Source organism: Piliocolobus tephrosceles, chromosome 2 (assembly GCF_002776525.5).
Source record: "Piliocolobus tephrosceles isolate RC106 chromosome 2, ASM277652v3, whole genome shotgun sequence".
In the NCBI taxonomy this organism is placed as follows: domain Eukaryota; kingdom Metazoa; phylum Chordata; class Mammalia; order Primates; family Cercopithecidae; genus Piliocolobus; species Piliocolobus tephrosceles.
Genome location: NC_045435.1, coordinates 89230477 through 89257479, shown reverse-complemented (window position 1 = coordinate 89257479; position 27003 = coordinate 89230477). Strand labels below are relative to the sequence as shown.

Below are 27003 nucleotides of genomic sequence, written 5' to 3'. Positions count from 1 at the left end.
AGCGGCCCGCCCGCCACGTCATCTCTATCACAGCAGCAGTCCTCCACGGCCCTTGACAATACTTGGGAGGGCAAGTTCATAGGTGAGTTCTCACGCTCTTCCTAGGAGGGAAGAGCGCGGCGGGAGGGGCCGGCAGGCAGGCTTGGCCCGGGAGCGGGGAATAAGGTCGTTCTGCGCCTCTCAGTTTAGCGGACGAAGACTATTAACCCAGAAACCCTTTCGCCTCGGGCTGGCGAGCCCCTCCCCGCCCTACTCCCTCCGCGCGAAGAAGACTGAGCATGCGCAACAGAGACTGCGCCTGCGCAGAAGACCACGCGGGCGGGGGAGGAAACTGCAACTCCCGGCAGGCAGGTGGTATTTTTCATTCCCTCCCGTGACCAGTGACTTCCGGCGCGAAGGGGCGGGGCTGGGTTCGCGGCTGACCCAGCAGCTGCAGCAGCTACGGGAGTGGCCGGGTGGCCGGCGGATGCCAGCCGCCATGGAGGCCGTGCCCCGCATGCCCATGATCTGGCTGGATCTGAAGGAGGCTGGTGACTTCCACTTCCAGCCAGCTGTTAAGAAGGTGAGCTTGCCTTCCGTCTTCCCCCCCATCCGCCGCGTATCTCCGTCGTCTGCCAGCGCGTGACGCCCCCTGCGCGCCCATCACCTCAGGCCCCGTCGCAGGGTGCGGTGAGGCCAGGAGGGGCTTCCGCCGGTGTTCCTCAACCTGTCCCACACCCAGGGGCTTGCAGGCCATTCTTCTCCCCGATAGCCCCGTGCTAGCACCTGCATCCTCATCTGAACCCGCTTCCCGACTTCTGCCCCGAGTCATCCGCAGTTCCCACTGAGGCACCACACTTCCTCCTTGTGACGCTCGGGACCCAGTTCTGCCCCGCCCCTCCTCCATGGCTGGACCGCCCCTCGCGGGAGCGGTGGGCGGCCCTGACCGTGCGGATTCTTCTGCTGCGCCCGGCCCTCGGTGCACTGTCAAGTCCACGACCCTCCTGGGACAGACGCTGGGGATGGCTCAGGGCGTGTGTTTAAGATGTGAGCCCCGGTGACCCAGGGAGATGCCCGACCCCAGCGGTGAGGGTTTGTTTTAAAATTGCTGCGATGCTGTATGGTCTCTCATTCAGGAGTCTCTTTGGACCAAACGATACAATCTCATGACATTTTTAGGAGGGTTACTGCTCTTCGTAACCGACTGGAGGGCATAAACAGTGTTGTAGAGCTTAGAGAAATGTTACTTACTGTGTTGGAAGAACAGACGGGCAGGTTTGGCGTTGACTAAGGCAAGGAACTTCTGTGGAGAGGTCCAGGTATGGTGATTGAACACAGGTGCCCTCCGAGATATCCGCTGTGTTGGTAGCACTGAGGGCTAGAGCAGAAGTGAAAAGGAACAACCAGGAGGCTGTCGCAGGTTGGGGGCCTTATGGGCATAACACAGCAGATGCCAGAGTAAGCCCCGGTCTGGATGGTGCACCACTTAGCGAGATGCTTGGGAAAATAGATAGGAAAAAGAAAGTGGGTTTTGAAGTAGTTTCCCAAGAAGCTTCCTCCCCTCTTCTCTCCATACACCATTGCCTTAGTTCAGACACTGTTTGAGTACATCATTTAGCCTCTTGGGCCCAGGAAGTGAGGCTAATTGATCCAAACTTCTAGAATTTTGTTAACTGTTATCCATACGTTACTCTCTTCATCTGCTGTTTCTTTCTTTCTTTTTTTTTTTTTTTTTGAGACGGAGTTTCGCTCTCGTTGCCCAGGCTGGAGTGCAATGGCACGATCTCAGCTCACCGCAACCCCCGCCTCCCGGGTTCGAGCGATTCTCCCGCCTCATCCTCCCGAGTAACTGGGATTACAGGCATGCGCCACCATGCCTGACTAATTTTGTATTTCTAGTAGAGACGGGGTTTCGCCATGTTGGTCAGACTGATCTTGAACTCCCGACCTCAGGTGATCCGCCTGCCTCGGCCTCCTAAAGTGGTGGGATTATAGGCCTTCTTCTGCTCTTTCATAAAAATACAATTGGATGAATTTTTCTCAGACACAACAAAACTCCTGTTTTCTTTCTTTCTTTCTTTTTTTTTTTTGAGACAGAGTCTCACTCTGTCACCCAGGCTGGAGTGCAGGGGCGCCATCTCGGCTCACTGCAAGCTCCACCTCCTGGGTTCACACCATTCTCCTGCCTCAGCCTCCTGAGTAGCTGGGACTGCAGGCGCCGGCCAGCACGCCCGGCTAATTTTTTGTATTTTTAGTAGAGACGGGGTTTCATCGTGTTAGCCAGGATGGTCTCCTGACCTCGTGATCCACCCGCCTCGGCCTCCTAAAGTGCTGGGATTATAGGCGTGAGCCACTGTGCCAGGCCGAAACTCCTGTTTTCTATTTTACAGAATGGAGCCAGTATCTTTTTTTTTTGAGATGGAGTCTTGGAATAGAGCCAGTATCTTTACTTTTCCATTAGAGTTCTTCCAGAGTTATCCCAGTTCTTTCAGCATTTATTGAGTCCCTACTGTGTGCTTCATCTACTGTGTGCATCTGATAGAGGTGCCCTAGATTCTGTTCGCAGTCACTTGCTGTTTCCTTACCATACTGTTTCCTCTTCTGTGCCTGTGGTCATGGAATTCCTCCTGCCTAGAAGAGCTCTCATTTTGCCCTGTGGGGTGGTGAGGTGCCCTTCTTCAATCTCTGTGAATTCATTTTCTTGTCTCCCATCCAACTTTCAAGGTCCAGCTTAAGCTCTCCTTTCTGCAGAGCCTTTCTTAATCTTCCTACCTGGATTAATCTTTCTCTTCTCTTAATTCCTTAACTCTTTTCATCCTTTCCCTGGTGACAGTTATGTATGCCGTGTTTTAACCCCCTGTTCAAGTGTGCGTTACCTGAGAAGCATCCCTGTGTTCCCCAGAGCCTGACGGTGTACCCTCTACATAGTTGGCAGTCAGAAAAATCTTTCTCAAATGATTGAATGACAGCTGAGAGGAAATTTAGAGATGGTGACCATAAATATATGGGAATGCAGTGGATAAGATCTTGGCCCACAAACTCCTAGGATGTATTTTTGTTTGAGTTTAGCCTTTGCTGCTCTGACCACTCACACGGAGCCGAAAGGGTATTGTGTGACCAGTGACTTCCCTCGAAGCACCTGGGCCTCCAGGAGAGGAGTTGCTCATTAGCCCTTTAGCCTGAGGTGGTATCAGATATGAAACAATTCCTTCCATAGACATTGGAGGAGACTGTGCAGACACCACTGCAGCCTGGGGACTCTTCCCAACCTGCACTCCCTTCCCCAACTGCAGAGCCCCTTCTCTGCCTTCTGCCACTGGTACCTTTGTCCTTCTTTATCCTTGCTCTGAGCTGTGGGAACCTCTGCCAGTAAATTGGAGCCGAGGGCTAGAATTTAATTTAGGATAGAAGGGTGAAAATTGGTTCTGTTTACATCAACTGGTTAAGTACTATGCTGAACCCTGATAAGCAGACAAATAAGAGACAGCCTTTTTTTTTTTCAAGGAATTCATAAAGGAAATTTAAAAATTAGAGTGATGACATTAACGTAAGAGTAGAAGTATTTGTAGGCCAGGCGCGGTGGCTCATGCCTGTAATCCCAGCACTTTGGGAGGCTGAGGTGGGCAGATCAGGAGGTCAGGAGATCAAGACCATCCTGGCTAACACATGAAACCCCATCTCTACTAAAACTACAAAATATTAGCTGGGCGTAGTGGCGGACACCTGTAGTCCCAGCTACTTGGGAGGCTGAGGCAGGAGAACCCGGAAGGCGGAGCTTGCAGTGAGCCGAGATGGCACCACTGCACTCCAGCCTGGGCAACAGAGCAAGACTATATCTCAAAAAAAAAAAAAGAGAGAAGTATTTGCAATGTATAGAAATACCAGCCTAAGGAGGGGCCATCAGAGAAGGCTTGCCAGAGATGGGTTTTAAAGGATGAATAGGAGTTTTCCAAACAGGTAGAGGGGTTCGTTGTTTGAGAGGACTGGGCTTTTGACACATCTTTCATGATGGCCAGGGGACATGCCTTCCATTAAGGCATAATGTGAAATAGAAGCTAGAAAAGCAGGATGGTTTTGAACTGCAGTGGCCAACTTGAGGTTAGGATATTGGACCCACATAACTTGTTTTTTTTTTTTTGAGATGGAGTTTTGCTTTTGTTGCCCAGGCTGGAGTGCAATGGCACCATCTTGGCTCACCACAACCTCTGCCTCCCGGGTTCAAGTGATTCTCCTGCCTCAGCCTCCCAAGTAGCTGGGATTACAGACATGCACCACCACGCCCGGCTAATTTTGTATTTTTAGTAGAGACAGGGTTTCTCCATGTTGGTCAGGCTGGTCTTGAACTCCCGACCTCAGGTGATTTGCCTGCCTCGGCCTCCCAAAGTGCTGGGATTACAGGCATGAGCCACCACACCCAGCCAGACCCATGTAATTTTTTTAGTGGGGAAATGCTGTTGGCCCTTCATCTTCTTAACTTGTATTTTGGAGGCCAGAGTGCTGATTCATCGGAAACTGATGATGGATGACTCTTGTCCTCTTTATCAGTGAGTGATTTGGACTCAGGTATTACTGTTTAAAGTTCTGTCTTCTTTGTGACCCAAACACTTGCCCTTAACCAGCTCTACTTGAGCTCAAGTCCAGCTCACTTGGACTGAGCTGTTAGACATTCATCCCTGATTCATTCATTGAACAAATAATTATTGAGTGCCTGTCATGTGCCAGCCCTGGGTACAGTGGTGACAAAAACCTGTGTCTTGGCTGGGAGCAGTGGTTCTCACCTGTAATCCCAAACCTTTGGGAGGCTGAGGCAGGTGGATCGCTTGAGTCCAGGAGTTTGAGACCAGCCTGGCCAACATGGTGAAACCCCATCTCTACTGAAAATACAAAAATTAGCTGGGCATGGTGGTGAGCGCCTTGTAGTCCTAGCTACTTAGGAGGCTGAGGTGGGAGGATTACTTGAGCCCAGGAGGTGGATGTTACATTGAGCCAAGATCACACCACTGTACTCTAGTCAGGGGAACAGAGTGAGACCCTGTCTCCAAAAAACCCCACAAAACCCTGTCTTCATGAAACTTACCTTCTAGAAATCTACACAGTAACCCTCATCCTCAAGTGCAGGTGTACATCTGGCTGGTAGCCACCCTGCCTGTCACTTGGCTTCTCTTCATCTCCCTTCCTTCCACTCTGGCTAAGTTGATCTCTCAATCTCTACTTTCCCATCAGGCTGCTCATGGCCTGTCCCCAGCTCGCTTCAGCCTGCCTCTCTAACTTCACTCCCCAGTCCTGTCCTATGAGAACTTTCAGCTTCTCTTCTTCCACATCTGGTCACTGCCCTTGCTCAGGCCCTTACTGGAATTCCCTTCCTCCTGTTTATCACAAGGGTTGAACTGTACTACATTAGGGTCCTCTCAGCCACCCAACAAGTGTTTGGGCCAGAAACAAGAAAGAACTTTACCCTCCTCTGAATGCAGACTGTCTTGCTGTGCACCACTGGGCTAGACTGCACCACACAGTGCACACTGGTTTTTTTTTCTTTTTTCTTTTTTTTTTTTGAGACAGTCTTGCTCTGTCACCCAGGCTGGGGTATAATGGTGCAATCTCCCTGCAACCTTTGCCTCCAGGTTCAAGCAGTTTTTGTGCCTCAGCCTCCCGAGTAGCTGGGATTACAGGCATGTACCACCACGCCCAACTAATGTTTGTATTTTTCATAGAAATGGGGTTTCGCCATGTAGGCTAGGCTGGTCTCAAACTCCTGGCCTCAGGTGATCCGCCTGCCTTGGCCTCCCAAAGTGTTGGGATTACAGGCATGAGCCACTGTGCCTGGCCCACAGTACACACTCTAGTTGCCTTTTTTTACTGTTCATTTTATTCACATCCAGGTAGAAGCCTGGTTTTTCAGGTTTATGGAATTTTTTCCCCTTCCAGATTTTCCATGGGATGGCTGGCTCTTGAAAAACTAACTTGCACATGTATGTACATACACAAACACACACATAGAAAGGTAAATAAGAGGACTAGAGGCCTTAAAGGCCCCTGGCTGTTCAGCAGTGAGGGGCATGGGACATTGCCAGTTACCTGTGGTGGTGACCTGCCTTATCTCTTGTCACGGATTTGGAGTCACCCAGTTGGTCTGCCTGAGCCTGTCTGTTCACTTGTATTTGTAGCAGAACAGCTCCAGGCACAGATGACCTGGATTGTCCATTCTTCTCTGACTTGAATCTCATACACCAGAGGCCTATATCCATTTCACTTAAGAGTTTAGACCAGATTCTTTCCTTTACTCAGTACGTAATAAAATACTTGTGTATAGGGAGTGCTTAACAAGCATTGGTTGAATGACCTAGTTTAGTTCTAGGACCTTCTGGGAGAGGTAACCTGAGTCTTCCTCAGGTTACCTGTGTTGTTCAGACAGGCAAGGGGCCATTCAGAAAAGATGTGGGAACGAGGCCTTGAGTATTATTGTAGGGATTAGACAAGGGGAGGATGAAGGTATGTTCTTTTTTTTTTTTTTTCAGATGGAGTCTCGCTCTGTCGCCCAGGCTGGAGTGCAGTGGCCGGATCTCGGCTCACTGCAAGCTCTGCCTCCCGGGCTCCCGCCATTCTCCTGCCTCAGCCTCCCGAGTAGCTAGGACTACAGGCGCCGCCACCTTGCCCGGCTAGTGTTTTTGTATTTTTTTTAGTAGAGACGGGGGTTTCACCGGGTTAGCCAGGATGGTCTCGATCTCCTGACCTCATCCACCCGTCTCGGCCTCCCAAAGTGCTGGGATTACAGGCTTGAGCCACCGCGCCCGGCCAAGGTATGTTCTTATCCCCAGTACTCTTGGCCTGTGGCGGTTTTCTTTCAGGCTTGCTGACATGGACCAAGGAGCTGAAGATTTCACTTGGCAATACGCCATTCTCTGAATATAATTAGTTTCATTTGAAATTTAGTAACTGAACATATACTGTATTAATTAACAATACTGGTCAGGCATGTTGGCTTATGCCTGTAATCCCAGCATTTTGGGAGGCCAAGGCAGGAGGATCACTCAAAACCAGGAGTTTGAGACTAACCTGGGCAACAAAGCAAGACCCTGTCTCTACAAAAAAAAAAAAAAAAAAAAAAAAAAAGTCAGGCATGGTGTTGCGGCATACACCTGTAGTCCCTGCTACTCGGGAGGCTGAGGTAGGGGGTATGGCTTGAGCCCGGGAGGTCGAGGCTGTGGTGAACCAAGATCTCACCACTCCAGCCTGAGTGTCAGAGACCCTGTCTCTAAAAAAAAAAAAAGGCTTGTTTCTTGGAGTACCCAAGGAATGCCCTACATTTGAGTCAACTCTGGAAGTGGAGAAAAAAGAAACATAATGTAATTGGTGAACAATGGTAAAACTAACGTGATGCCTTTTAATTGCCTTTTCTTCTTGGATTATTGCTTTAATTAGCATGATGAAATTCCAAATGTTATATCAAGTTAAGAGCAAAGCATACATAGAAGAATGAGAACATACTAGTACAAGAGAAGGTGATGCAGAGGGATTAATACTAGGTCCGGAGTCAGGAAATCCATCTTGGGGTCTTAGCACTATCATTGCTCATCTGTGGTTTCCCATTTTTCTAATCTGCAAAATCATGGCAGGACCAGGGTGGATGTTTCCAGTGATCTCATCTAGTTACAAAATTCTCTACTGTTTGGTGCTCAGTAAAATAGCAGAGTAGCATCATGTAAACAGCATAGCTATTGGAATCAGACCTTGGTTTAGGTCCCCTCTCATTTGTTTAATAGCTGAATGACCTTCAGCTGCCACAAAGATTACATAACTAATCTGGTTCTCACTTTTCTTACCTGAAACATGGAACTAATAATATACCTCATAAGCTTCTGAGAATCAAAAGTTAATGCTTCTAAGTTCTTTTTTATTTTAAGTTTTTTAGAGATTGGGTCTTGCTGTAACACCCAGGCTTGGAGTGCCTCACTGCAGCCTTTACTGCCAGGTCTCAAGTGGTCCTCCCACCTCATCCTCCCGAATAGCTGGGACCACAGGCACGCACCAACATGTGCTGCTAATTTTGCTTATTTTTTGTAGCGATAAGGTCTCATTGTGTTGCCCAGGCTGGTGTTGAACACCTGGGCTTAAGTAGGTGTATAAGTATATACACCTACTATGTACCCACAAAAATTAATGGGGTACATGAGATTTTGATATGGCCATACATGTATAGTAATCACATCAGGGTAAATGGGGTATTCATTACCACAAGCATTTATCCTTTCTTTGTGTTATAGACAATCCAATTATACTTTTATTTTTAAATGTAATAAATTATTGCTGACTATAGTCACCCTGTTTTGCTGTCAAATACTAGATCTTTTCTTTTTTTGAGATAGTTTCACTCTTGTCACCCAGGCTGGATTGCACTGCCTTCCAGGTCCAAGTGATTCTACTGCCTCAGCCTCTCAAGTAGCTGGGATTACAGGCACCAGCCACCACGCCCAGCTAATTTTTGTCTTTTTAGTAGAGACTGGGTTTTGCCATGTTGGATAGGGTGGTCTCAAATTCCTGACCTCAGATGATCCACCTGCCTTGGTCTCCCAAAGTGCTGCGATTACAGGTGTGAGCCACCACGCCCAGCCTCAAATACTAGATTGTATTCATTCTATCTAACTATATTTGTGTACTCTTTAACCATTCCCACTCCGCTCTCCCCACTGCCACTACCCTTCCCAGCCTCTGGTATTCATCATTCTACTGTTAGTTTCCATGAATTCAGTGGAGTTAATTTTTAGCTCCCACAAATAAGTGAGAACCTGCAGAATTTGTCTTTCTAATGCTTGTAAGTTCTTAGTACAGGTCTTGGCCTATTGTAAACAATATTGTCACCTGAGCATCTTCCTTCCCTGTTTAGGAAATAACTTGAATCCTTATAACAGCTCTAAGCTAGACGTAGCAAGTGATATTAACCCCATTTTACACATGAAAGAAGCCAAGCCTAGACTGGGCACGGTGACTCACACCTGTAATCCCAGTGCTTTGGGATGCCGAGGTGGGAGGATAGCTCGAGGCCAGAAGTTTGAGACCAGCCTAGGCACCATAGCAAGACTCCTGTCTCTACAAAATAAAAAAAAAATTAACTGAGGCTGGGCACAGTGGCTCATGCCTGTAATCCCAGCACTTTGGGAGGCCAAGGCAGGTAGATCACGAAGTCAAGAGTTCAAGACCAGGGCCTGGCGCGGTGACTCACGCCTGTAATCCCAGCACTTTGGGAGGCCGAGGCAGGTGGATCATGAGGTCAGGAGATCGAGACCATCCTGGCTAGCATGGTGAAACCCTGTCTCCACTAAAAGTACAAAAAGTTAGCTGGGCGTGGTGGCGGGCGCCTGTAGTCGCAGCTGCTCAGGAGGCTGAGGCAGGAGAATGGCGTGAACTCAGGAGGTGGAGCTTGCAGTGAGCTGAGATGGCGCCACTGCACTCCAGCCTGGGCGACAGAGTGAGACTCCATCTCAAAAAAAAAAAAAAAAAGTTTTAGACCAGCCTAGTCAACATGGCAAAACCCCATCTCTACTAAAAATACAAAAATTAGCCGAGTATGGTGGCATGTGCCTGTAGTCCCAGCTATTTGGGAGGCTTAGGCAGGAGAATTGCTTGAACCTGGGAACTGGAGGTTGCAGTGAGCTGAGATTGCGCCCTTGTACTCCAGCCTGGGTGACAGAGCAAGACTCCACCTCAAAAAAAAATTAGTTGGGCATGGTAGCACATACCTGTAGTCCTAGCTACATGAGAGGCTGAGGTGGGAAGATCACTTGGAGTTTGAGGCTGCAGTGAGCTGTGATAGTACCAGTGTACTCCAGCCTGCCTGACAGAGCAAGACCATTTCTAAAATATAAAAATAAAAAACAAAAGACCAAGCCCAGATTTCACAGCATCTCAGGGGTACTGTTTCCTACTTGTAATCTGGTAACTCCTTTCTTTTCTTTTTCCCCTCGGTGGCTCTGATCCCTGGACGTGCCCTCTCTGAGAGCTCTCCACGGGTCTTCTCTTACTCCTTCAGAAAAGGATCCCCAGCTACTCCAAAGCCTGGCTGTTTTTGGAGGTTCTCTGGTCTTCCTCCCATTAGTGTGTAGAGAAAGAACCTCTGGTTCTTTCTCCTGGTCTGCTGCTGGGCCTGCCTTCTCAGGCTCCTTTGGAGCTTCATACTCCTTACTAGACTGTTTCGAGTTCTGCAGAGTCCCAGGCCATAGTGAAATTGGGACACAGTCTCTGTCCCTTACTCCAAGAACTTCACCCAGCCTCTTTCTTTTTTTGTAGTGGAGGAGTGATCAGCAGTCACAGAGGATTTTGTTAGGGGTTTAAAAATATCCTTTTTGCTTCTAACAGGTTCCAAATAATAATAATAACATAAATATCCTGGCTGCTCCACTGACTCATTGTGTGGCCAGGGATTCATTTTCTGTGCCTGTTTTTCAGAGTTGTTTGTAAGAACCATATTTTTAAAAAAGAGAAATGCTTTGGGAGGCTGATGTGGGACGATTGCTTGAGCTCAGGAGTTTGAGACCAGACTGGGCAACATAGTGATACCCCTGTCTCTACAAAATTTAAAAAAAGTCTGGGTGTGATGGCTCGTGTCTGTAATCTCAACACTTTGGGAGGCTGAGGCAGAAGGATTGCTTGAGGCTAGAAGTTCCAGACCAGCCTGGGCAACAAAGCAAGACACTACCTCTACAGAAAATTAGCTGAGTATGGTAGCATGTGCCTGTAGTTCCAGCTGCTTGGAAGGCTGAGGCAGGAGGATTACTTGGACCCAGGAGTTTGAGACTACAGTGAGCTATGGTTGCAGTACCACGGTAACTCCAGCCTGGGCAACAGAACGAGACCTTGTCTCAAATAAAATAAAAAAAATAAAAATAATAAATAAAATAAAATAAAAAATGTAATTTAAATAGAAATGGATTGGTCTAATATGGAAAGAACATGGGCTCTGGAGCCCAAATGCCTGGGTTTCAATCATATCCCCATCAGTTATTAGCACAGTGACCTTGGTGAATACCCTAACTCTTTGCCTCAGTTTCCTCATTTCCTCATCTATAAAGTGGTGATGATAATAGTGTCTACCTCTTAGGGTTGTTGAAAGGACAGAGTGATTGCTAGGCACTTAGCACAGTGCCTGACTTATGGTGGGTTCTCAGTAAGCATCTGCTGCTGATCTTACAGGAGGACCAAGATGAGACTCAGATAGAATGTGACCTCTAGGCATGATTTGCTAGGCATGGGAGCAGCATCTTTCTGTCACCATTGTGTGAACAGCAGGGTCAGATGTTTCTAGTGATATCACGGGAAGCCTTGTTTCTAGGACATAGGAGTCTCATGTCCATCTGATTCCTTTGGCCTCTATCCCACGAGACCTCTGAGCTACACTTTTACTCATTATCTCTAACCTAAAAGGGTGGGCAAAACCTCTTACTACAAGGGGGTTAACCACAGAACATTATCTCATATAGTCAAGTTTTACCTCATGACCAAGAGTATAGGTGCACACTACCACACCTGGCTAATTTTTGTGCTTTTTCTAGAAATGGGGTTTCACCATGTTGCCCAGGCTGGTCTTGAACTCCTGGGCTCAAATGATCTGCCCACTTCGGCCTCCCAAAGTGCTGGGATTACAGGCATGAGCCACTGTGCCTGGCCTATTTTTATTTTTTAATACAGACAGGGTCTCACTCTGACACCCCAGCTGAAGTGAGGTGGTGCCATCATAGCTCACTGTAGCTTCAAACTCCTGAGCTTAAGCAGTCCTGCCTCAGCCTCCCAACTAGCTGAGACCACAGGCATGCACCACCACTCCTGGCTAATTTTTAAATTTTTTTTCATAGAGATGGGGGTCTCGCCATATTGCCCAGGCTGGTCTGGAACTCCTAGCCTCAAGTGATCCACCCCAGCCTACCAAAGTGCTGGGGTTACAGACATGAGCCATCATGCCCAACCCAAGGCCACTTTTAATAGTTGTGTTTTTGTTGTTGTTGTTGTCATTGTTTTTGAGGGAGTGAGTGGAGAGGGGGTTGAGTTGGATAGAGCAGAGTGAGGATTGTTAAATGCCTGTCAGCTCCCTAAAGTTCTTGGTAAATCCTTATGTTTGTGCATAGTTGCACAACTAGGGGGATTTATTTCATGGCTTTTATCATATTCTCAAAGGATCCACAAAAGGCTAAAAACCGCTGACAGGGGAAAGTGGTGTTCAGATACCATTTAGTTCTTTAGCAACTCTTAAGACATTTGCTTTTCAAATTTCAAACATATAGAAAAGTTGGAAGAATAATGTAGCGCTCGCCCAACTTCTCACTATCTAGTTTTTTGGTTTGGTTTTGTTTTGTTTTTAGAGACGGGATTTACTCCATGTTGACCAGGCTGGACTCGAACTGCTAGGCTCAAGTGATCCTCCTGCCTCAGCCTCTGGAGTAGCTGAGACTACAGGTGGTCGCTGCACCTGGCTGATTCATTTTTTAATTTTTGTAGAGATGGGATTTATTGTTATGTTGCCCAGTCTGGCCTTGAACTCCTGGGGTCAAGTGATCCTCTGACCTCGGCCTCCCAAAGTGCTGGAATTACAGGTGTGAACCACTGCACCTAGCAGGTTACCTAGTTTTTTGTTTTTTGTTTTGAAACAGTCTTGCTCTATTGTCCAGGCTGGAGTGCAGGGGCGTGATCTCGGCTCACTGCAAGCTCTGCCTCCCGGGTTCACGCCATCCTCCTGCCTCAGCCTCCTGAGTAGCTGGGACTACAGGTGCACGTTGCCATGCCCGGCTAATTTTTTGTATTTTTAGTAGAGACGGAGTTTCACCATGTTAGCCAGGATGGTCTCGATCTCGTGACCTTGTGATCTGCCTGCCTTGGCCTCCCAAAGTGCTGGGATTACAGGCCTGAGCCACTGCGCCTGGCTTTTTTTTTTTTTTTCTTTTTAAGATGGAGTCTTGCTCTGTGGCCAAGGCTGGAGTGCAGTGGTACAATCTCAGCTCACTGCAACCTCCCCGTCCTGAGTTCAAGCTATTCTCCTGTCTCAGCCTCCCGAGTAGCTGGGATTACAGGTACCCACCACCACACCTGGCTAATTTTTGAATTTTTAGTAGAGGTGGGTTTCATCATGTTGGTCAGGCTGGTCTCGAACTCCTGACCTCAAGTGATCCACCCACCTTGGCCTCCCAAAGTGCTGGGATTACAGGCATAAGCCACTGTCCCTAGCTACCTAGTTTTGATAGATGTATTTCACCATATTTGTGTTCTCTCCAGATAGATAAATAGATAGAGATCCCACAAGCCCTTTGAAAGTAAGTTTTGGACGTCACTTTTCCTGGACACATCTCAGCACGTTTTTCCTAAGAGTGAGGACGTTCTCCTACACAATCACAATATTATTATCATACCTAAGAAAATCTACCATAATTTTCCCCTATCTTTTATGACTTTTCTCTGTTTGCAGACTCAGATCCAGTTGGGGTTCTCATATTGCATTTAGTTGTGTTCTGTCCTTTTAATCACTTATTTATTTATTTATTTGGAAATAGGCTGGAGTGTGCACACAGCTCACCACAGCCTCCACCTCCCAGGCTGATTCTCCCACCTCACCCTCTTGAGTAGTTGGGACTACTCAAGAGTAGTGATACCTAGCTACTTTTTTTTTTTTTTTTTTAATTTGTAGAGATGAGGTCTCATAATGTTGTCCAGGCTGCTCTTGAACTCCTGGGCTCAACAATCCTCCCACCTCAGCCACCCAAAGTGCTGGGGTTACAGGCTTGAGCCACCATGTCCAACCTGTTTAATCATTTTTAATCTAGAATAGCCCACTGCTCAACCCCCTCCTTTTAAATGACATTAATTTTTTGAAGAGTGGGTTCATTGTTGCCCCATTTTCTTCATTTTTCTGAGTGTTTCCTTTTCGTGTTCATCTGTCCTCTGCATTTCCTGTAAAAACAATAATTTGCTGAGTATACAACACATCTGATAAGGCCCCTACCATTCCTTAATGCTTATTGTTTGAGGTTGGGATCACTGGCATGACCGTGCTGTTAGCACACAGTATGATGGAGGCATGTTTGGAATGTGAGCGGAACAGCAGCTAATATTCAAGGAAGTGACATTTCAGCTGAATCTTAGTAGAGAAGGTAGGGAGGGACAATGTAGATAAGCATTGATATCTGAGAGCAGTAATTCCCAAGTACTGTTGGCTGGTTGTCCCTGGGAGGTGCCAGAGGATAATCCTTGAAGGTTGTGGGGAGCAGGTTGTTTATTTTTGTTTATTTTTGTAGAGACAGGTCTTGCTCTTTTGCCCAGGCTGATCTCCAATTCCTGGCCTCAAGTGATTCTCCCACCTCAGCCACCCAAAGTGTTGGAATTACACGCTTGAGCCACCTCACCCGGCCAGGAACAGGTTGTGCAGGGTCATAAACTCTGTGCCAAGATTAGATTTGGTCCTAGAGGCTTTGGGAAGCTACTGCACACATTCTTTTTAGATTATACGTCATTTCCTGTCATATCACTGTGCTGATATAAGCATGTTTTGGTCTATCTTCTCCCTAGGGGTGTATGTGTGTTTCTGAAGGATTTAAAGCTAGAAGTGACCTCAGAGTTGTGTTAGAAATAACAATTCTGGCCACTTGGTAAGGGACGGATTTTAAGGGGTGGATTGTCCAGGACAGAGGTGGAGAGAGAAAAGAACTTACGAACACAGGGACTTTCAGGAGCTGAAACCAACAGGAGAACCAGGGTTACACTCAGAGGTTTGGGAAAGGGTTGCGTGGTGCTGTAATGAGCTCAGCTGTCACCTCCCTGCCATCTGTTCCTCTTCTCCCGTTGCTCACCAGGCAGATAGGAGCTGTCACACAGGCTTCCTGGTTCTCATGTGGCTGATTCCTTAGCCATGGTTCCTGGATCCTGGGAAGGGACCCCAGGAAAGATGGGTGGCCACACACATGGTGTGAGTGAGTGTGCTCCCAGACAGAGCAGGCTGCCTCATCTCAGCCTTTCCCAGCCGTCTCTCTCTCCACCTTGCAAACCTTGGTCATGGCCTTAAGGAGCCCTGTGAGGTGGGTATCAGTGCTCTTAGTGTTTGTGGCGTGAGTGGATCTGGCCCCTCCAGATTGCTAGCCAAGACACCAGCAGCAAGTACTGCAACAGGGGCAGTTGTAGTTGCCTTAGTCTGGTGATCTGAGTTGAACAGGGGGCCCTTTGGGCTGAGCCTGTGCCTCCAGGCGGGTGTGTATGCTCATTGTCCAAGACAGTCTGCTCTGGAGGTGGTGAGTGCCACTGTGGACAGGCACTCTAGTGCTCTCTCTGATGTGGGTAGTGACCTCTCCTTCTCACCTTCTCCCACCTGGGCCATTCTCCTCACATAGCCGCAGGTCTTTCCTCACAGATGAGGACACTGCAGATCACATATTTCTATGCTATCCTTTCCCAGGCCAGGAGGATGGGTTGGTGAGAGAGGCTTTCTGTTCCTACTCTTGTTTGGTGCCTCTTGCCTGCACTTGCTGTGAGCTTAAGGTTATGGTTGTGACCCCAAAACACAGCAGGGCCCAACTTCTAGGGAGGCTTGAGTTTGTGACCCTTTCTGGAATCCTTACTAGGACCCCATTTCAGTCAGCTGAGTTCCTTGGCTTCCTGACCTAGCAGACTCCTGGACTTTGTAGAGAGGCTGCATCATTAGGAGGACCTGCCAGAGTGCTGGTGCAGGGTCAAGGCTGTCATGGTCAGCATTTTGGTGCTGCCTATTCATAAAGTCAAGTTCCTAGTGGTCCAGGAGACACGCTTATGGTTGTAGATCTACAGTTAATCCTGAGCGCTGGTTGGTGCTTGCCCGGGACTCAGAGGGCGAGGCAGGGGTTCTCTCTGCCACTGGCTTATGTTCTTCTCTCTCTCTAGTTTGTCCTGAAGAATTATGGAGAGAACCCAGAAGCCTACAATGAAGAACTGAAGAAGCTGGAGTTGCTCAGACAGGTAGGAGGAGAGTATTGTTTTTTTATGCATGGGTAGACAGGATTGGTTTGATAGGGAGATAAAGAAACTGCCTAGGCCGGGCGCAGTGGCTCAACGCCTGTAATCCCAGCACTTTGGGAGGCTGAGGTGGGCAGATCATTTGAGATCAGGAGTTTGAGACCAGCCTGACAAACATGGTGAAACCCCATCTCTACTAAAAATACAAAAATTAGGCGGATGTGGTGTCATGTGCCTGTAGTTCCAGCTACTCAGGAGGCTGAAGCAGGATAATTGCTTGAACCCAGGGGGTGGAGGTTGTAGTGAGCTGAGATTGTGCCACTGCACTCCAGCCTGGGTGACAGAGCGAGACTCCATCTCAAAAACAACAAAAAAAGAAACCGCCCAGCCCATTTCTAGCTTTTGATGTAAAGTGAAAGACAGCTGGACGTGGTGACTCACGCCTATGATGCCAGCACTTTGGGAGGCCAAGGCAGCAGGATCGGTCCCTCCTGGAGTTCAGGCCCAGGAGTTTGAGACCAAACTCAACATAGTGAGATCCTGTCTCTACAGGAAAAAAAAAAAAAAAAAAAAATTAGCCAGGCATGATGGTGCACACCTGTGTCCCCAGCTACTCAGGAGGCTGAGGAGGGAAGATCACTTGAGCCCAGGAGGTTGGGACTGCAGTGAGCCAACCATGTTCATACCACTGTACTCCAGCCTGACTGACAGAGTGAGATCCTGACTGTTTAGAAAACAAAACAAAACAAAAAAAGTGAAAGATGAGTGACTCTTCCTTTCACTTAAACACTTAAGAGACCATTGTAAGGTTCTTAATTGGCCTAATTTCCATATTATTGTGTCTCAAGGAATAGGGAGGCCTGAGGAAAGGGAGAGAGACAGGAAAAGGCCAGCCAGTGAAGCAGCGATAACACACAGGACATTTATAAGTCTGCCGTCTTCTATGGGTGCAGTTCATGGCACCAAAAACAATTACAATAGTAACATCAAAGATCACCGATCACAAATCACCATAACAGATATACAATAAAAAACAGTTTGAAATATTGTGAGAATTACTAAAATATGACACAGAGTCATAAAATGAGTGCAGCTGCTGGAAAAATGGTGCCGACAGGCCTGTGTGATGCAGAGTTGTCACAAACCTTCAGTCTGTAAAAAACACAGCACCTGCTAAGTGCAATAAAATGAGGTATGCTGTATTTTTCCCTGATTATTGTATGTACTATTGGATAACAACATGTTTTCCCTTATATTTTTGTTAGAAGTCTGAGAGTCTGCACTGGCATGGCTGAGCTTGAGTACCAGTGATGTAGATACATGCCATAGAAATCAGTAGCTGTTAGTGTTTTCTTATCTGTCATGAACCACATACCAATCCTTGCAATAACCCAGCAGTATTAGCAACTATTTTCAGTATACTACCCATCAGTAAATTTTTGGATATATTTTCATTTAGTCTCGTGGGTGAAGATATTTTCTTTTTTTGAGACCTAGTCTCACTCTGCCACCCAGGCTGGAGTGCAGTGGCACGATCTCAGCTCACTGCAACCTCCACCTCCCGGATTCAAGCGATTCTTCTGCCTCAGCCTCCTGAGTAGCTGGGACTATAGGTGCCTACCACCGTGCCCGGCTAATTTTTTGTATTTTTAGTAGAGACAGGGTTTCAACTTGTTGGCCAGACTGGTCTCGACCTCCTGACCTCAGGTAATCCACCTGCCTCAGCTTCCCAAAGTGCTGGGATTACAAAGGCGTGAGCCACCGCGCCCGGCCTGGGTGAAGATATTTTCTATGTCAGTTATTCAAAGTTAGTACAAGGCAGGTGGATTGGGAGGCAGAGGCAGGTGGATCACTTGAAGTCAGGAGTTTGAGACTAACCTGGCCAAGATGGCGAAACCCCTCTCTACGAAAAATACAAAAATTAGTCAGGCATGGTAGCAGCACATGCCTGTAATCCCAGCTACTAGGGAGGCTGAGGCAGGAGAATTGCTTGAACCCGGGAGGCAGAGGTTGCCGTGAGCCAAGATTGTACCACTGCACTCCAGCCTGGGCGACAGAGCAAGATTCTGTCTCAAAAAAGAAAAGCTAGAAATTATTACACTTAGTGAGGAAGGCATGTGAAAAAGCTGAGATAGGCCAAAAGCTAGGCCTCTTTCTTGCACCATATTACCAAGTTAGGAATGCAAAGAAAAAATTCTTGAAGGAAATTAAAAAAGAATCGAATGATGTCATATCTCTGGATATCAGATTCTGCCCCTTCCCCGGAATTTGCTAGTTTTGTTTGTGTGTGTGTGTGTGTGTGTGTGTTTTCTTTTTTTTTTTGAGACGGAGTCTCGCTCTGTTGCCCGGGCTGGAGTACAGTGGCCGGTTCTCAGCTCACTGCAAGCTCCGCCTCCCAGGTTTACGCCATTCTCCTGCCTCAGCGTCCGAGTAGCTGGGACTACAGGCGCCCACCACCTCGCCTGGCTAGTTTTTTTTGTATTTTTTTTTTTTTTTTAGTAGAGACGGGGTTTCACCGTGTTAGCCAGGATGGTCTCGATCTCCTGACCTCGTGATCCGCCCGTCTCGGCCTCCCAAAGTGCTAGGATTACAGGCTTGAGCCACCGCGCCCGGCCGTTTTTGTGTTTTTGATTGTTGTAGGCTACCCCTGTGCCAAGAATCAGCCTGAAATGTAAACTTAAAGTTTTTTTTTTTTTTTTTCCCCAAGACAGGGTCTCGTTCTGTCGTCCGGGCTGGAGTGCAGTGGCACAATCACGGCTCACTGCAGCTTCCATCTCCCCAGTTCAAGCCATCCTCCCACCTCAGTCCCCAGGTAGCTGGGACTACAGGTGCACACCACCGCATCCAGCTACTTTTTAAATTTTTTGTAGAGGTGGAGTTCCCCTCTGTTGCCCAGGCTGGTCTCAAACTCCTGGGCTCAAGTGGTCTTCTGGCCCCAGCCTCCCAAAGTGTTGGGATTAAAGGCGTGAGCCACGGCACCCGGCCTTGTAAACTTAAGGTCTTCACGGGTCTTTTTTGAGCCTGTACCATTCCCTGCACATGTGCAGTGACTTTCTCATTTCCCCTATATATGTGGTTGCTTTTGAACATCTTACTCTTCAGTGTCTGCCTCCCAAAGGAGGAAAAAGACAAAAATGAAGAAGGGAAAAGATGCCAGGCCTGAAGTTACTTCAGCTAGGGGTGGAGAAGCTTACAGCCATGGAGGGAGGTGCAGTAGTGGAGGAGCTGCCTTTTTCTCTGTACCTCTGTGATCAGAAGCAGCAAGCAAGATCTCCTCTATTTGGAGTACAGAGTCCTTTTTGTCCATGCTGGCTCCCACAAGCTGCTCCTGGAACTGGTGCACAGCTACATCCCAGGTGCTGGGGGTGGGGGATGGGTGACTGCTACTATGGTAGGGGCTGAAATTGACCAAAATTAACGGCAATAAACTGCACTGTCAAAGCCTTCCCCTAGAAGTTGCAAGCCTTCAACAGACTCCAGAGTTAAGTCAGATTCTGCCAGTGCAGCTTGTCTTGGTGGGGAGACAGATTTCTGATGCTTCTCATGCTGTCTTCTCAGAACCCTCCTCATAAATTGAATCTTTAAAAAGGGTTTATTTGAAAAAAGTTTGGAAACCAGTGAGATAATCTTAGCCCCTAGGACAACCATCATTTTGCACACACAGGCATACACTATACACAAGGACGCAACACACCCTAGAAGGAGCATTACCACCAATCTCCAAAGCGTCCTCTGTGACATATCCTCCAAAGCATAAGGCAGGCAACCTGCACAGAGCAACGGGCTGGGTAGAGCAGCCCCTGAGAGAGCTGTGAGCCAGCAGCTTTCAGACCTGTGCTTTTCCAGCACAAAAAAGGCTCACACAAGGCCATCTGGGGTAGCCACTTCCCCTTCCTGGGACTTGGTTTAATTTATCCCAGCAATGTGCAAGTTGGACTAGATCACTTTTTTTTTTGTTTTTGTTTTTAAAGACAGAGTCTCACTCTGTCTCTCAGGCTGGAGTGCAGTCTGTCTCGGCTCATTGCAACCTCTGCCCCCTGGATTCAAGCGATCCTCCTACCTCAGCCTCCTGAGTACCTGGGACTACAAGTATGCACCACCAGGCATGGCTAATTGTTGTATTTTTAGTAGACGTGGAGTCTTGTATATTCCCCAGGCTGGTCTTGAACTACTGGCTTCAAGCAATCCTCTGCCTCAGCCTCAGAAAATGCTGGGATTACAGGCGTGAGCCACCATGCCTAGTCTTGATGACTGTTCCTTAAACTTGTGAAACCCCAGAACAAATTTTCTTACATAGGACACTGATAATAATCTTTCAGTGAAAAAGTTATTGGAAGCTTTAGGCAATCCTCTTTCCCTCATCTGAACCTCAGTTTCCTCATCTGTAAAACCAGGGTTTGAATAGTTGTTTCTAAGACTTTCCTTTTGAAACTCTGGAGTACATTCTTGGCTCTGTGATTACAGGGAATAAAACTGACAGGTGCAGGGGATGCTGTGGGGGTGTCACAGCATCAAGCTGTCGCTCAGACTCCTCTGTGCAGCTCTGTGCAGTTCGTCTGAGAGTCTGACAGACCAGGCTACAACCACAGGGGGCTGCATTCTTGGGTGGATTAAAGGCTACAGGTGATCTCTTGGATCTGGAGGGGAGATTGCTTCTATTGTTTCCCAAAGATGGTTTTAGGAAGTACAAGACAAATTTTATTTTATTTTATTATTTATTTATTTTTGAGACCCAGTTTTCCTCCTATTGCCCAGGGTGGAGTGCAATGGCAAAACCTCGGCTCACCACAACCTCTGCCTCCAGGGTTCAAGCGATTCTTCTGCCTCAGCCTCCCGAGTAGCTGGGATTACAGACATCCACCACCATGCCCAGCTAATTTTATATTTTTAATAGAGATGGAGTTTCTCCACGTTGACCAGACTGGTCTCAAACTCCCGACCTCAGGTTATCTGCCCACCTTGGCCTCCCAGAGTGCTGGGATTACAGGTGTGAGCCAATGTGCCAGTCTTATTTTTTTATTTTATTTTATTATTATTTTTTGAGATGGAGTCTCACTCTGTCATCCAGGCTGGAGTGCAGTGGTGCGATCTTGGCTCACTGCAAGCTCCGCCTCCCAGGTTCACGCCATTCTCCTGCCTCAGCCTCCCGATTAGCTGGGACTACAGGCGCCCGCCACCATACCCACCTTATTTTTATATTTTTAGTAGAAACGGGGTTTCACCTTGTTTGTCAGGATGGTCTCAGATTGAGACCACCTGACCTTGTGATCTACCCACCTCGGCCTCCCAAAGTGCTGGGATTATAGGCGTGAGCCACCGTGCCTGGCCTTTTATTTTTTGAGATAGGGTCTCACTCTGTTGCCCAGGCTGAAGTGCAGTGGCATGATCATGGCTCACTGTAGCCTCCACCTCCCAGGCTCAATCACTTCTCCCCCTTCCCAAGCCTGTAGTCCTAAGTAGCTGGGACTACAGGTGTGCATCACTGCACCTTGCCAATTTTTGTATTTTTTGTAGAGGTGGAGTCTCGCCATGTTCCCCAGGCTGGTCCCAAAATCCTGGGCTCAAGCAGTCCTTCCACCTTGACCTCCCAAAGTGATGGGATTACAGGCATGAGCCATCATGCCCAGCCAAGATTTTTAAATATTTTTATATGTGCTACTTTAGTGAGTATTGAAAAAAACTGTGTGGCTAGTGCGTCACACCTGTTATTTTAGAGCTGTTATTGCTTAGGATGTGGCTCTTGATTTTAAAAATGGGTCGTTTAAAGAAAAATGTTAAGTACAAGTGGTATTTGGATATGGCAGAGGTCATGATGGAGGGGTATGATAAGAATGACTAGATTTGAGAAGCACTGCCCTAATGCTGTGAGCTGTGGCTGTGACATGCCTTATCCTTGCACTGGGCATTCTAGAGGCCTCACCACCAGGGAGATTATCATCCCTGTTTAAAGAAGAGACTAGGTTTCAGAGTCTCCCAGGATACTGCTGGGAAGTGGTGTAGAGTACAACTGGAGCCTGACTCTTCTGTTCTGCTGTCCCCAGGGTGTACGTACCCCTTCTGAGAGCATCCCTGCCGGCAGCTCAGAGCTGAGCTCCCGGAGTGGAGTGTCCTGGAAGATTTCTTCTGGCTAAGTCCTAGTGAGGGGCTCTGGTCCTCTGCAGGGGGCTGAGGGCAGACAGGTGTCAAGCCATCCCCCTCATGTGCACCTGCTCCTTGGAGGGTGTATTGTTTGCTTTTCTGTTTGTTTAAGTAGAGGGTTCATTTGTTTTTTTGTTGTTTTCCCCCCAAAATAAGAATAGCTCTGTTGTTTATCATAAATATTGAAAATGTTTAATATAAAGAATACATAAACAATATGAAGAATTAAATACATGTCTCTGTCAGATGTATATCCATCTATTTATTTATAATTATTATTTTTTGAGACCGAGTCTCACTCTGTCACCCAGGCTGGAGTGCAATGGTGCAATCTCAGCTCACTGCAACCTCTGCCTGCCGGATTCCAGTGATTCTCCTGCCTAAGCCTCCTGAGTAGCTGAAATTACAGGTGTGCACCACCATGCCTGGCTAATTTTTGTGTTTTTAGTAGATACAGGGTTTCACCACGTTGCCCAGGCTGGTCTCGAACTCCTGGGCTCAAGTGATCCACCCGCCTAGGCCTCCCAAAGTGTTGGGATTATAGGCATGAGCCACCTCGCTCAGCCATATATATCTATTTATATAGAATAAGATAAATTACTTAAATCCTGTCATCCCGAGATAATCACAGTTAACATTATGGTATACAATCTTCTGAATCTTCTTTTTGTTTATGTACCTATTTGTGGTTTTTTGTTTGTTTTTTCTTTTGAGACAGAGTTTTGCTCTTGTTGCCCAGTCTGGAGTGCAATGGCATGATCTCAGCTCACTGCAACCTCCGCCTCCCGGATTCAAGCGATTCTCCTGCCTCAGCCTCCTGAATAGCTGGAATTACAGGCATGCACCACCATGCCCGGCTAATTTTTGTATTTTTAGTAGAGATGGGATTTCACCATGTTGGCCAGGCTGGTGTTGAACTCCTGACCTCAGGTGATCCGTCCGTCTTGGCCTCCCAAAGTGCTAGGATTACAGGCGCGAGCCACCTTGCCTGGCCTATGTACCTATTTGGATATGGATATCAGTATTTGTATGATTCCATTTGTTACATTCTTTTTTTTTTTGCCCAATAGCATGCCATAGGCCTCTTAACATATGAATAACTAGAGACTCTTGTCTTTAGTTTTCATGGCTGCAGAATATTCTCTTGTGAGGCGCCTTGACATAATTAATTTAAAACAGTCCTCTTTAATGGGAATTTTGGCAGGTATCCAGTTTTGCCTTTTTGTTTTTTTTGAGAGACAGAGTCTTGCTTCATCACCCAGGCTGGAAAACGGTGGCACAACCATAGCTCACTGCAGCCTTAACCTCCCAGGCTCAACTGATCTTTTCCCGTCAACCTCCCAAGGAGCTGGGACTAAAGGCATCATCACACCTAGATAATTTTTAAAATTCTTTTTTGTTGAGACAGGGTCTTGCTACATTGCCCAGACTGGTATCTAACTCCTGGCCTCAAGCGATCCTCCCACCTTGGCCTCCCAAAATGCTGGGACCACATATGTGAGCCACTGCACCTGATCTGGAGTCCAGTTTTTGACCCTGGTAATAATGCTGTGATAAATATCCTTGCATTCATATCCAAGCATTTACTTTTCTGGATGTCTGTTACTGTAAACTGTGAGATACAGAACTGTGGGTCACGCTGAGTGGCAGCTCACGCCTTTAATCCCAGTACTTTGGGAGGTGGAGGTGGGAGGATCACTTGAGCCCAAGAGTTTGAGAACAGCCTGGGCAACATGGCAAAACCCCATCTCTATTAAAAACAAAAAACTGTGGGCCAAAAGTTAAGTACAGTAAAAAACTTATAACGCTGCAAATTGCTTTTCAGATATTTGAGATGGGCTGGGCACAGTGGCTCACACCTGTAATCCCGGCACTTTAGGAGGTTGAGGTGGGTGGATCACAAGGTCAGTTGTTCGAGACCAGCCTGGCCAAAATGGGGACACCCCGTCTCTACTAAAAATACAAAAATTAGCCAGGCATGGTGGCGTGTACCTGTAGTCTCAGCTAATAGGGAGGCTGAGACAGGAGAATTGCTTGAACCCAGGAGGTTGCAGTGAACACTGTATTCTAGCCTGGGTGACAGAGTGAGACTCCGTTTTTTGTTTTTTGTTTTTTTCCTTAAAAAAAACTACGTGGGATGGATTCAGTCAGCCAGCTGCCAGCCCTGGCTTGTGGAATGGTTTGTTGAACGACTATAGGTGTAGCCATGGACTTTTTGGGATCCCTTGGCATGTGCAGTCGGCCAGCTCTGATGCGTTTTCCTGGCATTTGTGGGTTAGCTGGCCTGCCTGTCCACTGCCCCATATGACAACAGGCCTGCTTCTCCCATCCTGCCCCCCCAGAATGCTGTCCGTGTCCCACGAGACTTTGAGGGCTGTAGTGTCCTCCGCAAGTACCTCGGCCAGCTTCATTACCTGCAGAGTCGGGTCCCCATGGGCTCGGGCCAGGAGGCCGCTGTCTCTGTCACCTGGTGAGAGCCCCAGGCAGGGCTGGAGGATCCCAGGGGGGGAGTCTGGGTGGTGGGGGTGCTCCTCCCCTCCCTTCCCCCTTCTCCTTGCTGCATAGGATGGGGAATGGCCTCGTATGGTCCCCCTAGGCCTCCCCACAACCCCACACTGGAGTAGTTAGTCCCCTTACCTAATCTCAGGGCCCTGGCCAGTTCCTGCCCTCGAGATAACTGGGGTGCCATGTCTGCAGGACAGAGATCTTCTCAGGCAAGTCTGTGGCCCATGAGGACATCAAGTACGAGCAGGCCTGTATTCTCTACAACCTTGGTGAGCTGATCCCTTCCCCATGGCCCTACTCCCCAGTCCTGCCAAGCCTAGGTTTCAGCTCTTCAGATGGCCACGAAGGCAGTGGGCTGATAAAGGGAGAACTCCAGGATTCCCGCCCCTCCACTGACTTCCCTACAGTCCTGCCAGCTGCTCTGCTGTTTTCTGGGCTGGGGCCCATGGGGAGCCTCTGCTGGGGCGAGGTTCTACTGGGCTGGTTGCCACACAGAGTTGCCACTGTGTGCTCTGGCTGGGAGAGATGGCCTTTCTTCTTTGACTGGACAGCCCCTCCCCAGTGTGGTTTTGGGCTGCTTCAGGAAGGAGAAGAGCAAGGCTGGCCTCAGCTTGCCCTGCTAGTCAGCCTTAGCCTGGCTCAAGGGAGAAGCTTGGGGAGCCCCAGAGTTCTGTGCAAACATCCCTGAAGCTTCAAGATTGGACCCCTTGGACAGGAGCCCTTCCATCCTCTGCCACATGCAGAGCAGGAGACTGCGGACTGAGCAGATCTTCTGAGTTTCACTGTTCCCTCCAGCTTGGGTGTCCTTGGACTCATTGCCCTGGTTCTCAGAGCCCTGTTTTCCTGACTGTGGATGACAACAGTACCCCTTCTGCCTCACCTTTACATGGGTGTGAGCAGCCCCAGGCCCCCTAACACTGTGTCCCCTCCCTCCCCAGGAGCACTGCACTCCATGCTGGGGGCCATGGACAAGCGGGTGTCTGAGGAGGTGAGGAGAGGGGCAGCAGTGGAACATGTGGACATACCAGGGAGGGGCAGCCTCCCAGTTATGGATGAATCCTGACCCATGGAGTGGACACAGGCCATCCTCCCACTCCCTCCCAGGGCATGAAGGTCTCCTGTACCCACTTCCAGTGCGCAGCCGGCGCCTTCGCCTACCTGCGGGAGCATTTCCCTCAAGCCTACAGCGTCGACATGAGCCGCCAGATCCTAACTCTCAACGTCAACCTCATGCTGGTGAGGAGGTGCCCTGGTTGGAGTGGAGTTAAATCCAGGGAAGGGGATGGCTGGGGAGGGGGCAGTTGGGCCTGGATCCTGGACCAGGCCATGTGCCGATGGCAGTGAGGGACAAGCAGGGGGCCTTGGCTTTGTTGAATCCGGGAGCATAGTGGTGCTGCTTGGCGTGGGGTCAGCTGGGGGAGAGGGCAGTGAAGAGGGATCCCTCAGTCTGCCCCTGGGGAAGGGGAAGGGGAAGGCCTTGGGTGAGTGAGGGACACCTCATGTGTCTCCCCAGGGCCAGGCTCAGGAGTGCCTCCTGGAGAAGTCGATGTTGGACAACAGGAAGAGCTTTCTGGTGGCCCGCATCAGCGCACAGGTAGGGACGGGGCTGATGGGCGGCCTTCGTTTTACTGTTGATCCCCCACTCACTGACCCCCACCCTGTCCCCAGGTGGTAGATTACTACAAGGAGGCATGCCGGGCCTTGGAGAACCCTGACACTGCCTCACTGCTGGGCCGGATCCAGAAGGACTGGAAGAAGCTTGTGCAGATGAAGATCTACTACTTTGCAGCCGTGGCTCATGTGAGGGCCTGGGGCCCCAGGGTGGGGCGGGGCTGAGTGGCCACAGCTCAGGAAGCAAGTCATGGCGTCTCTTCTTCTTTCCCAGCTGCACATGGGAAAGCAGGCCGAGGAGCAGCAGAAGTTCGGGGAGCGGGTGAGTGAGCTGCAGCAAGGAGGGGACTGGGGACCGATAGCAGCCTTCAGTGAGATGCTGGTGTGCTCCCGCTCCTTACACACCAGGGGGTGGCCTTCTCTGTCTCACCCTGGCCACCACCTGCTGCAGGCCTGGTGTCTTAAGTGTTGTCCCATCTGTGCAGCCCTCGTCCCTTGGAGTCTGAGGAGGTGGGACAGGCTCCCCACAGAGCGGGTGGCTGGGGCAGGGCGTGGCACTGCTCCTGGCTGCCTCCTGAGCTGCTTGTCATCTGATGGGTCACCTGATGGAAAGGCAGGGCTGGGTGGGAGGCAGGAGGAGTAGGGGTCCAAGCAGAGGAGGACAGAGCAGGCTTTCCTGCCACTCTCCACAGGTTGCGTACTTCCAGAGCGCCCTGGACAAGCTCAATGAAGCCATCAAGTTGGCCAAGGTAAAGCTGAGGAAGGCCTTGCTGCCCCTCAGACCCCTGAGAGGGTGTCCTGGTGCCAGCCTTGGTT

At 48.7% G+C, this 27003-nt stretch overlaps 1 protein-coding gene across 4 annotated transcripts in view; it reads left to right on the top strand.

The window, feature by feature from the left end:
• The first annotated feature begins 362 nt into the window (after positions 1–362).
• PTPN23 (protein tyrosine phosphatase non-receptor type 23) overlaps positions 363–27003 on the top strand; it is a 32798-nt gene continuing 6157 nt past the window's right edge. The window contains exons 1-10 of one of the 4 annotated variants that reach the window (XM_023231658.3): positions 363–562; positions 15862–15936; positions 24414–24541; positions 24769–24845; positions 25515–25564; positions 25711–25812; positions 26090–26170; positions 26245–26376; positions 26462–26509; positions 26880–26936. In XM_023231658.3, the coding sequence (XP_023087426.1) occupies positions 467–562; positions 15862–15936; positions 24414–24541; positions 24769–24845; positions 25515–25564; positions 25711–25812; positions 26090–26170; positions 26245–26376; positions 26462–26509; positions 26880–26936 (846 nt within the window). In that variant the 5' untranslated portion in view covers positions 363–466. Of the gene's footprint in view, positions 563–646; positions 1066–15861; positions 15937–23479; positions 23611–24413; positions 24542–24768; positions 24846–25514; positions 25565–25680; positions 25813–26089; positions 26171–26244; positions 26377–26461; positions 26510–26879; positions 26937–27003 lie in introns of those variants that run through there. The other 3 variants (XM_023231659.3, XM_023231660.3, XM_023231661.2) reach the window with 3 other exon arrangements.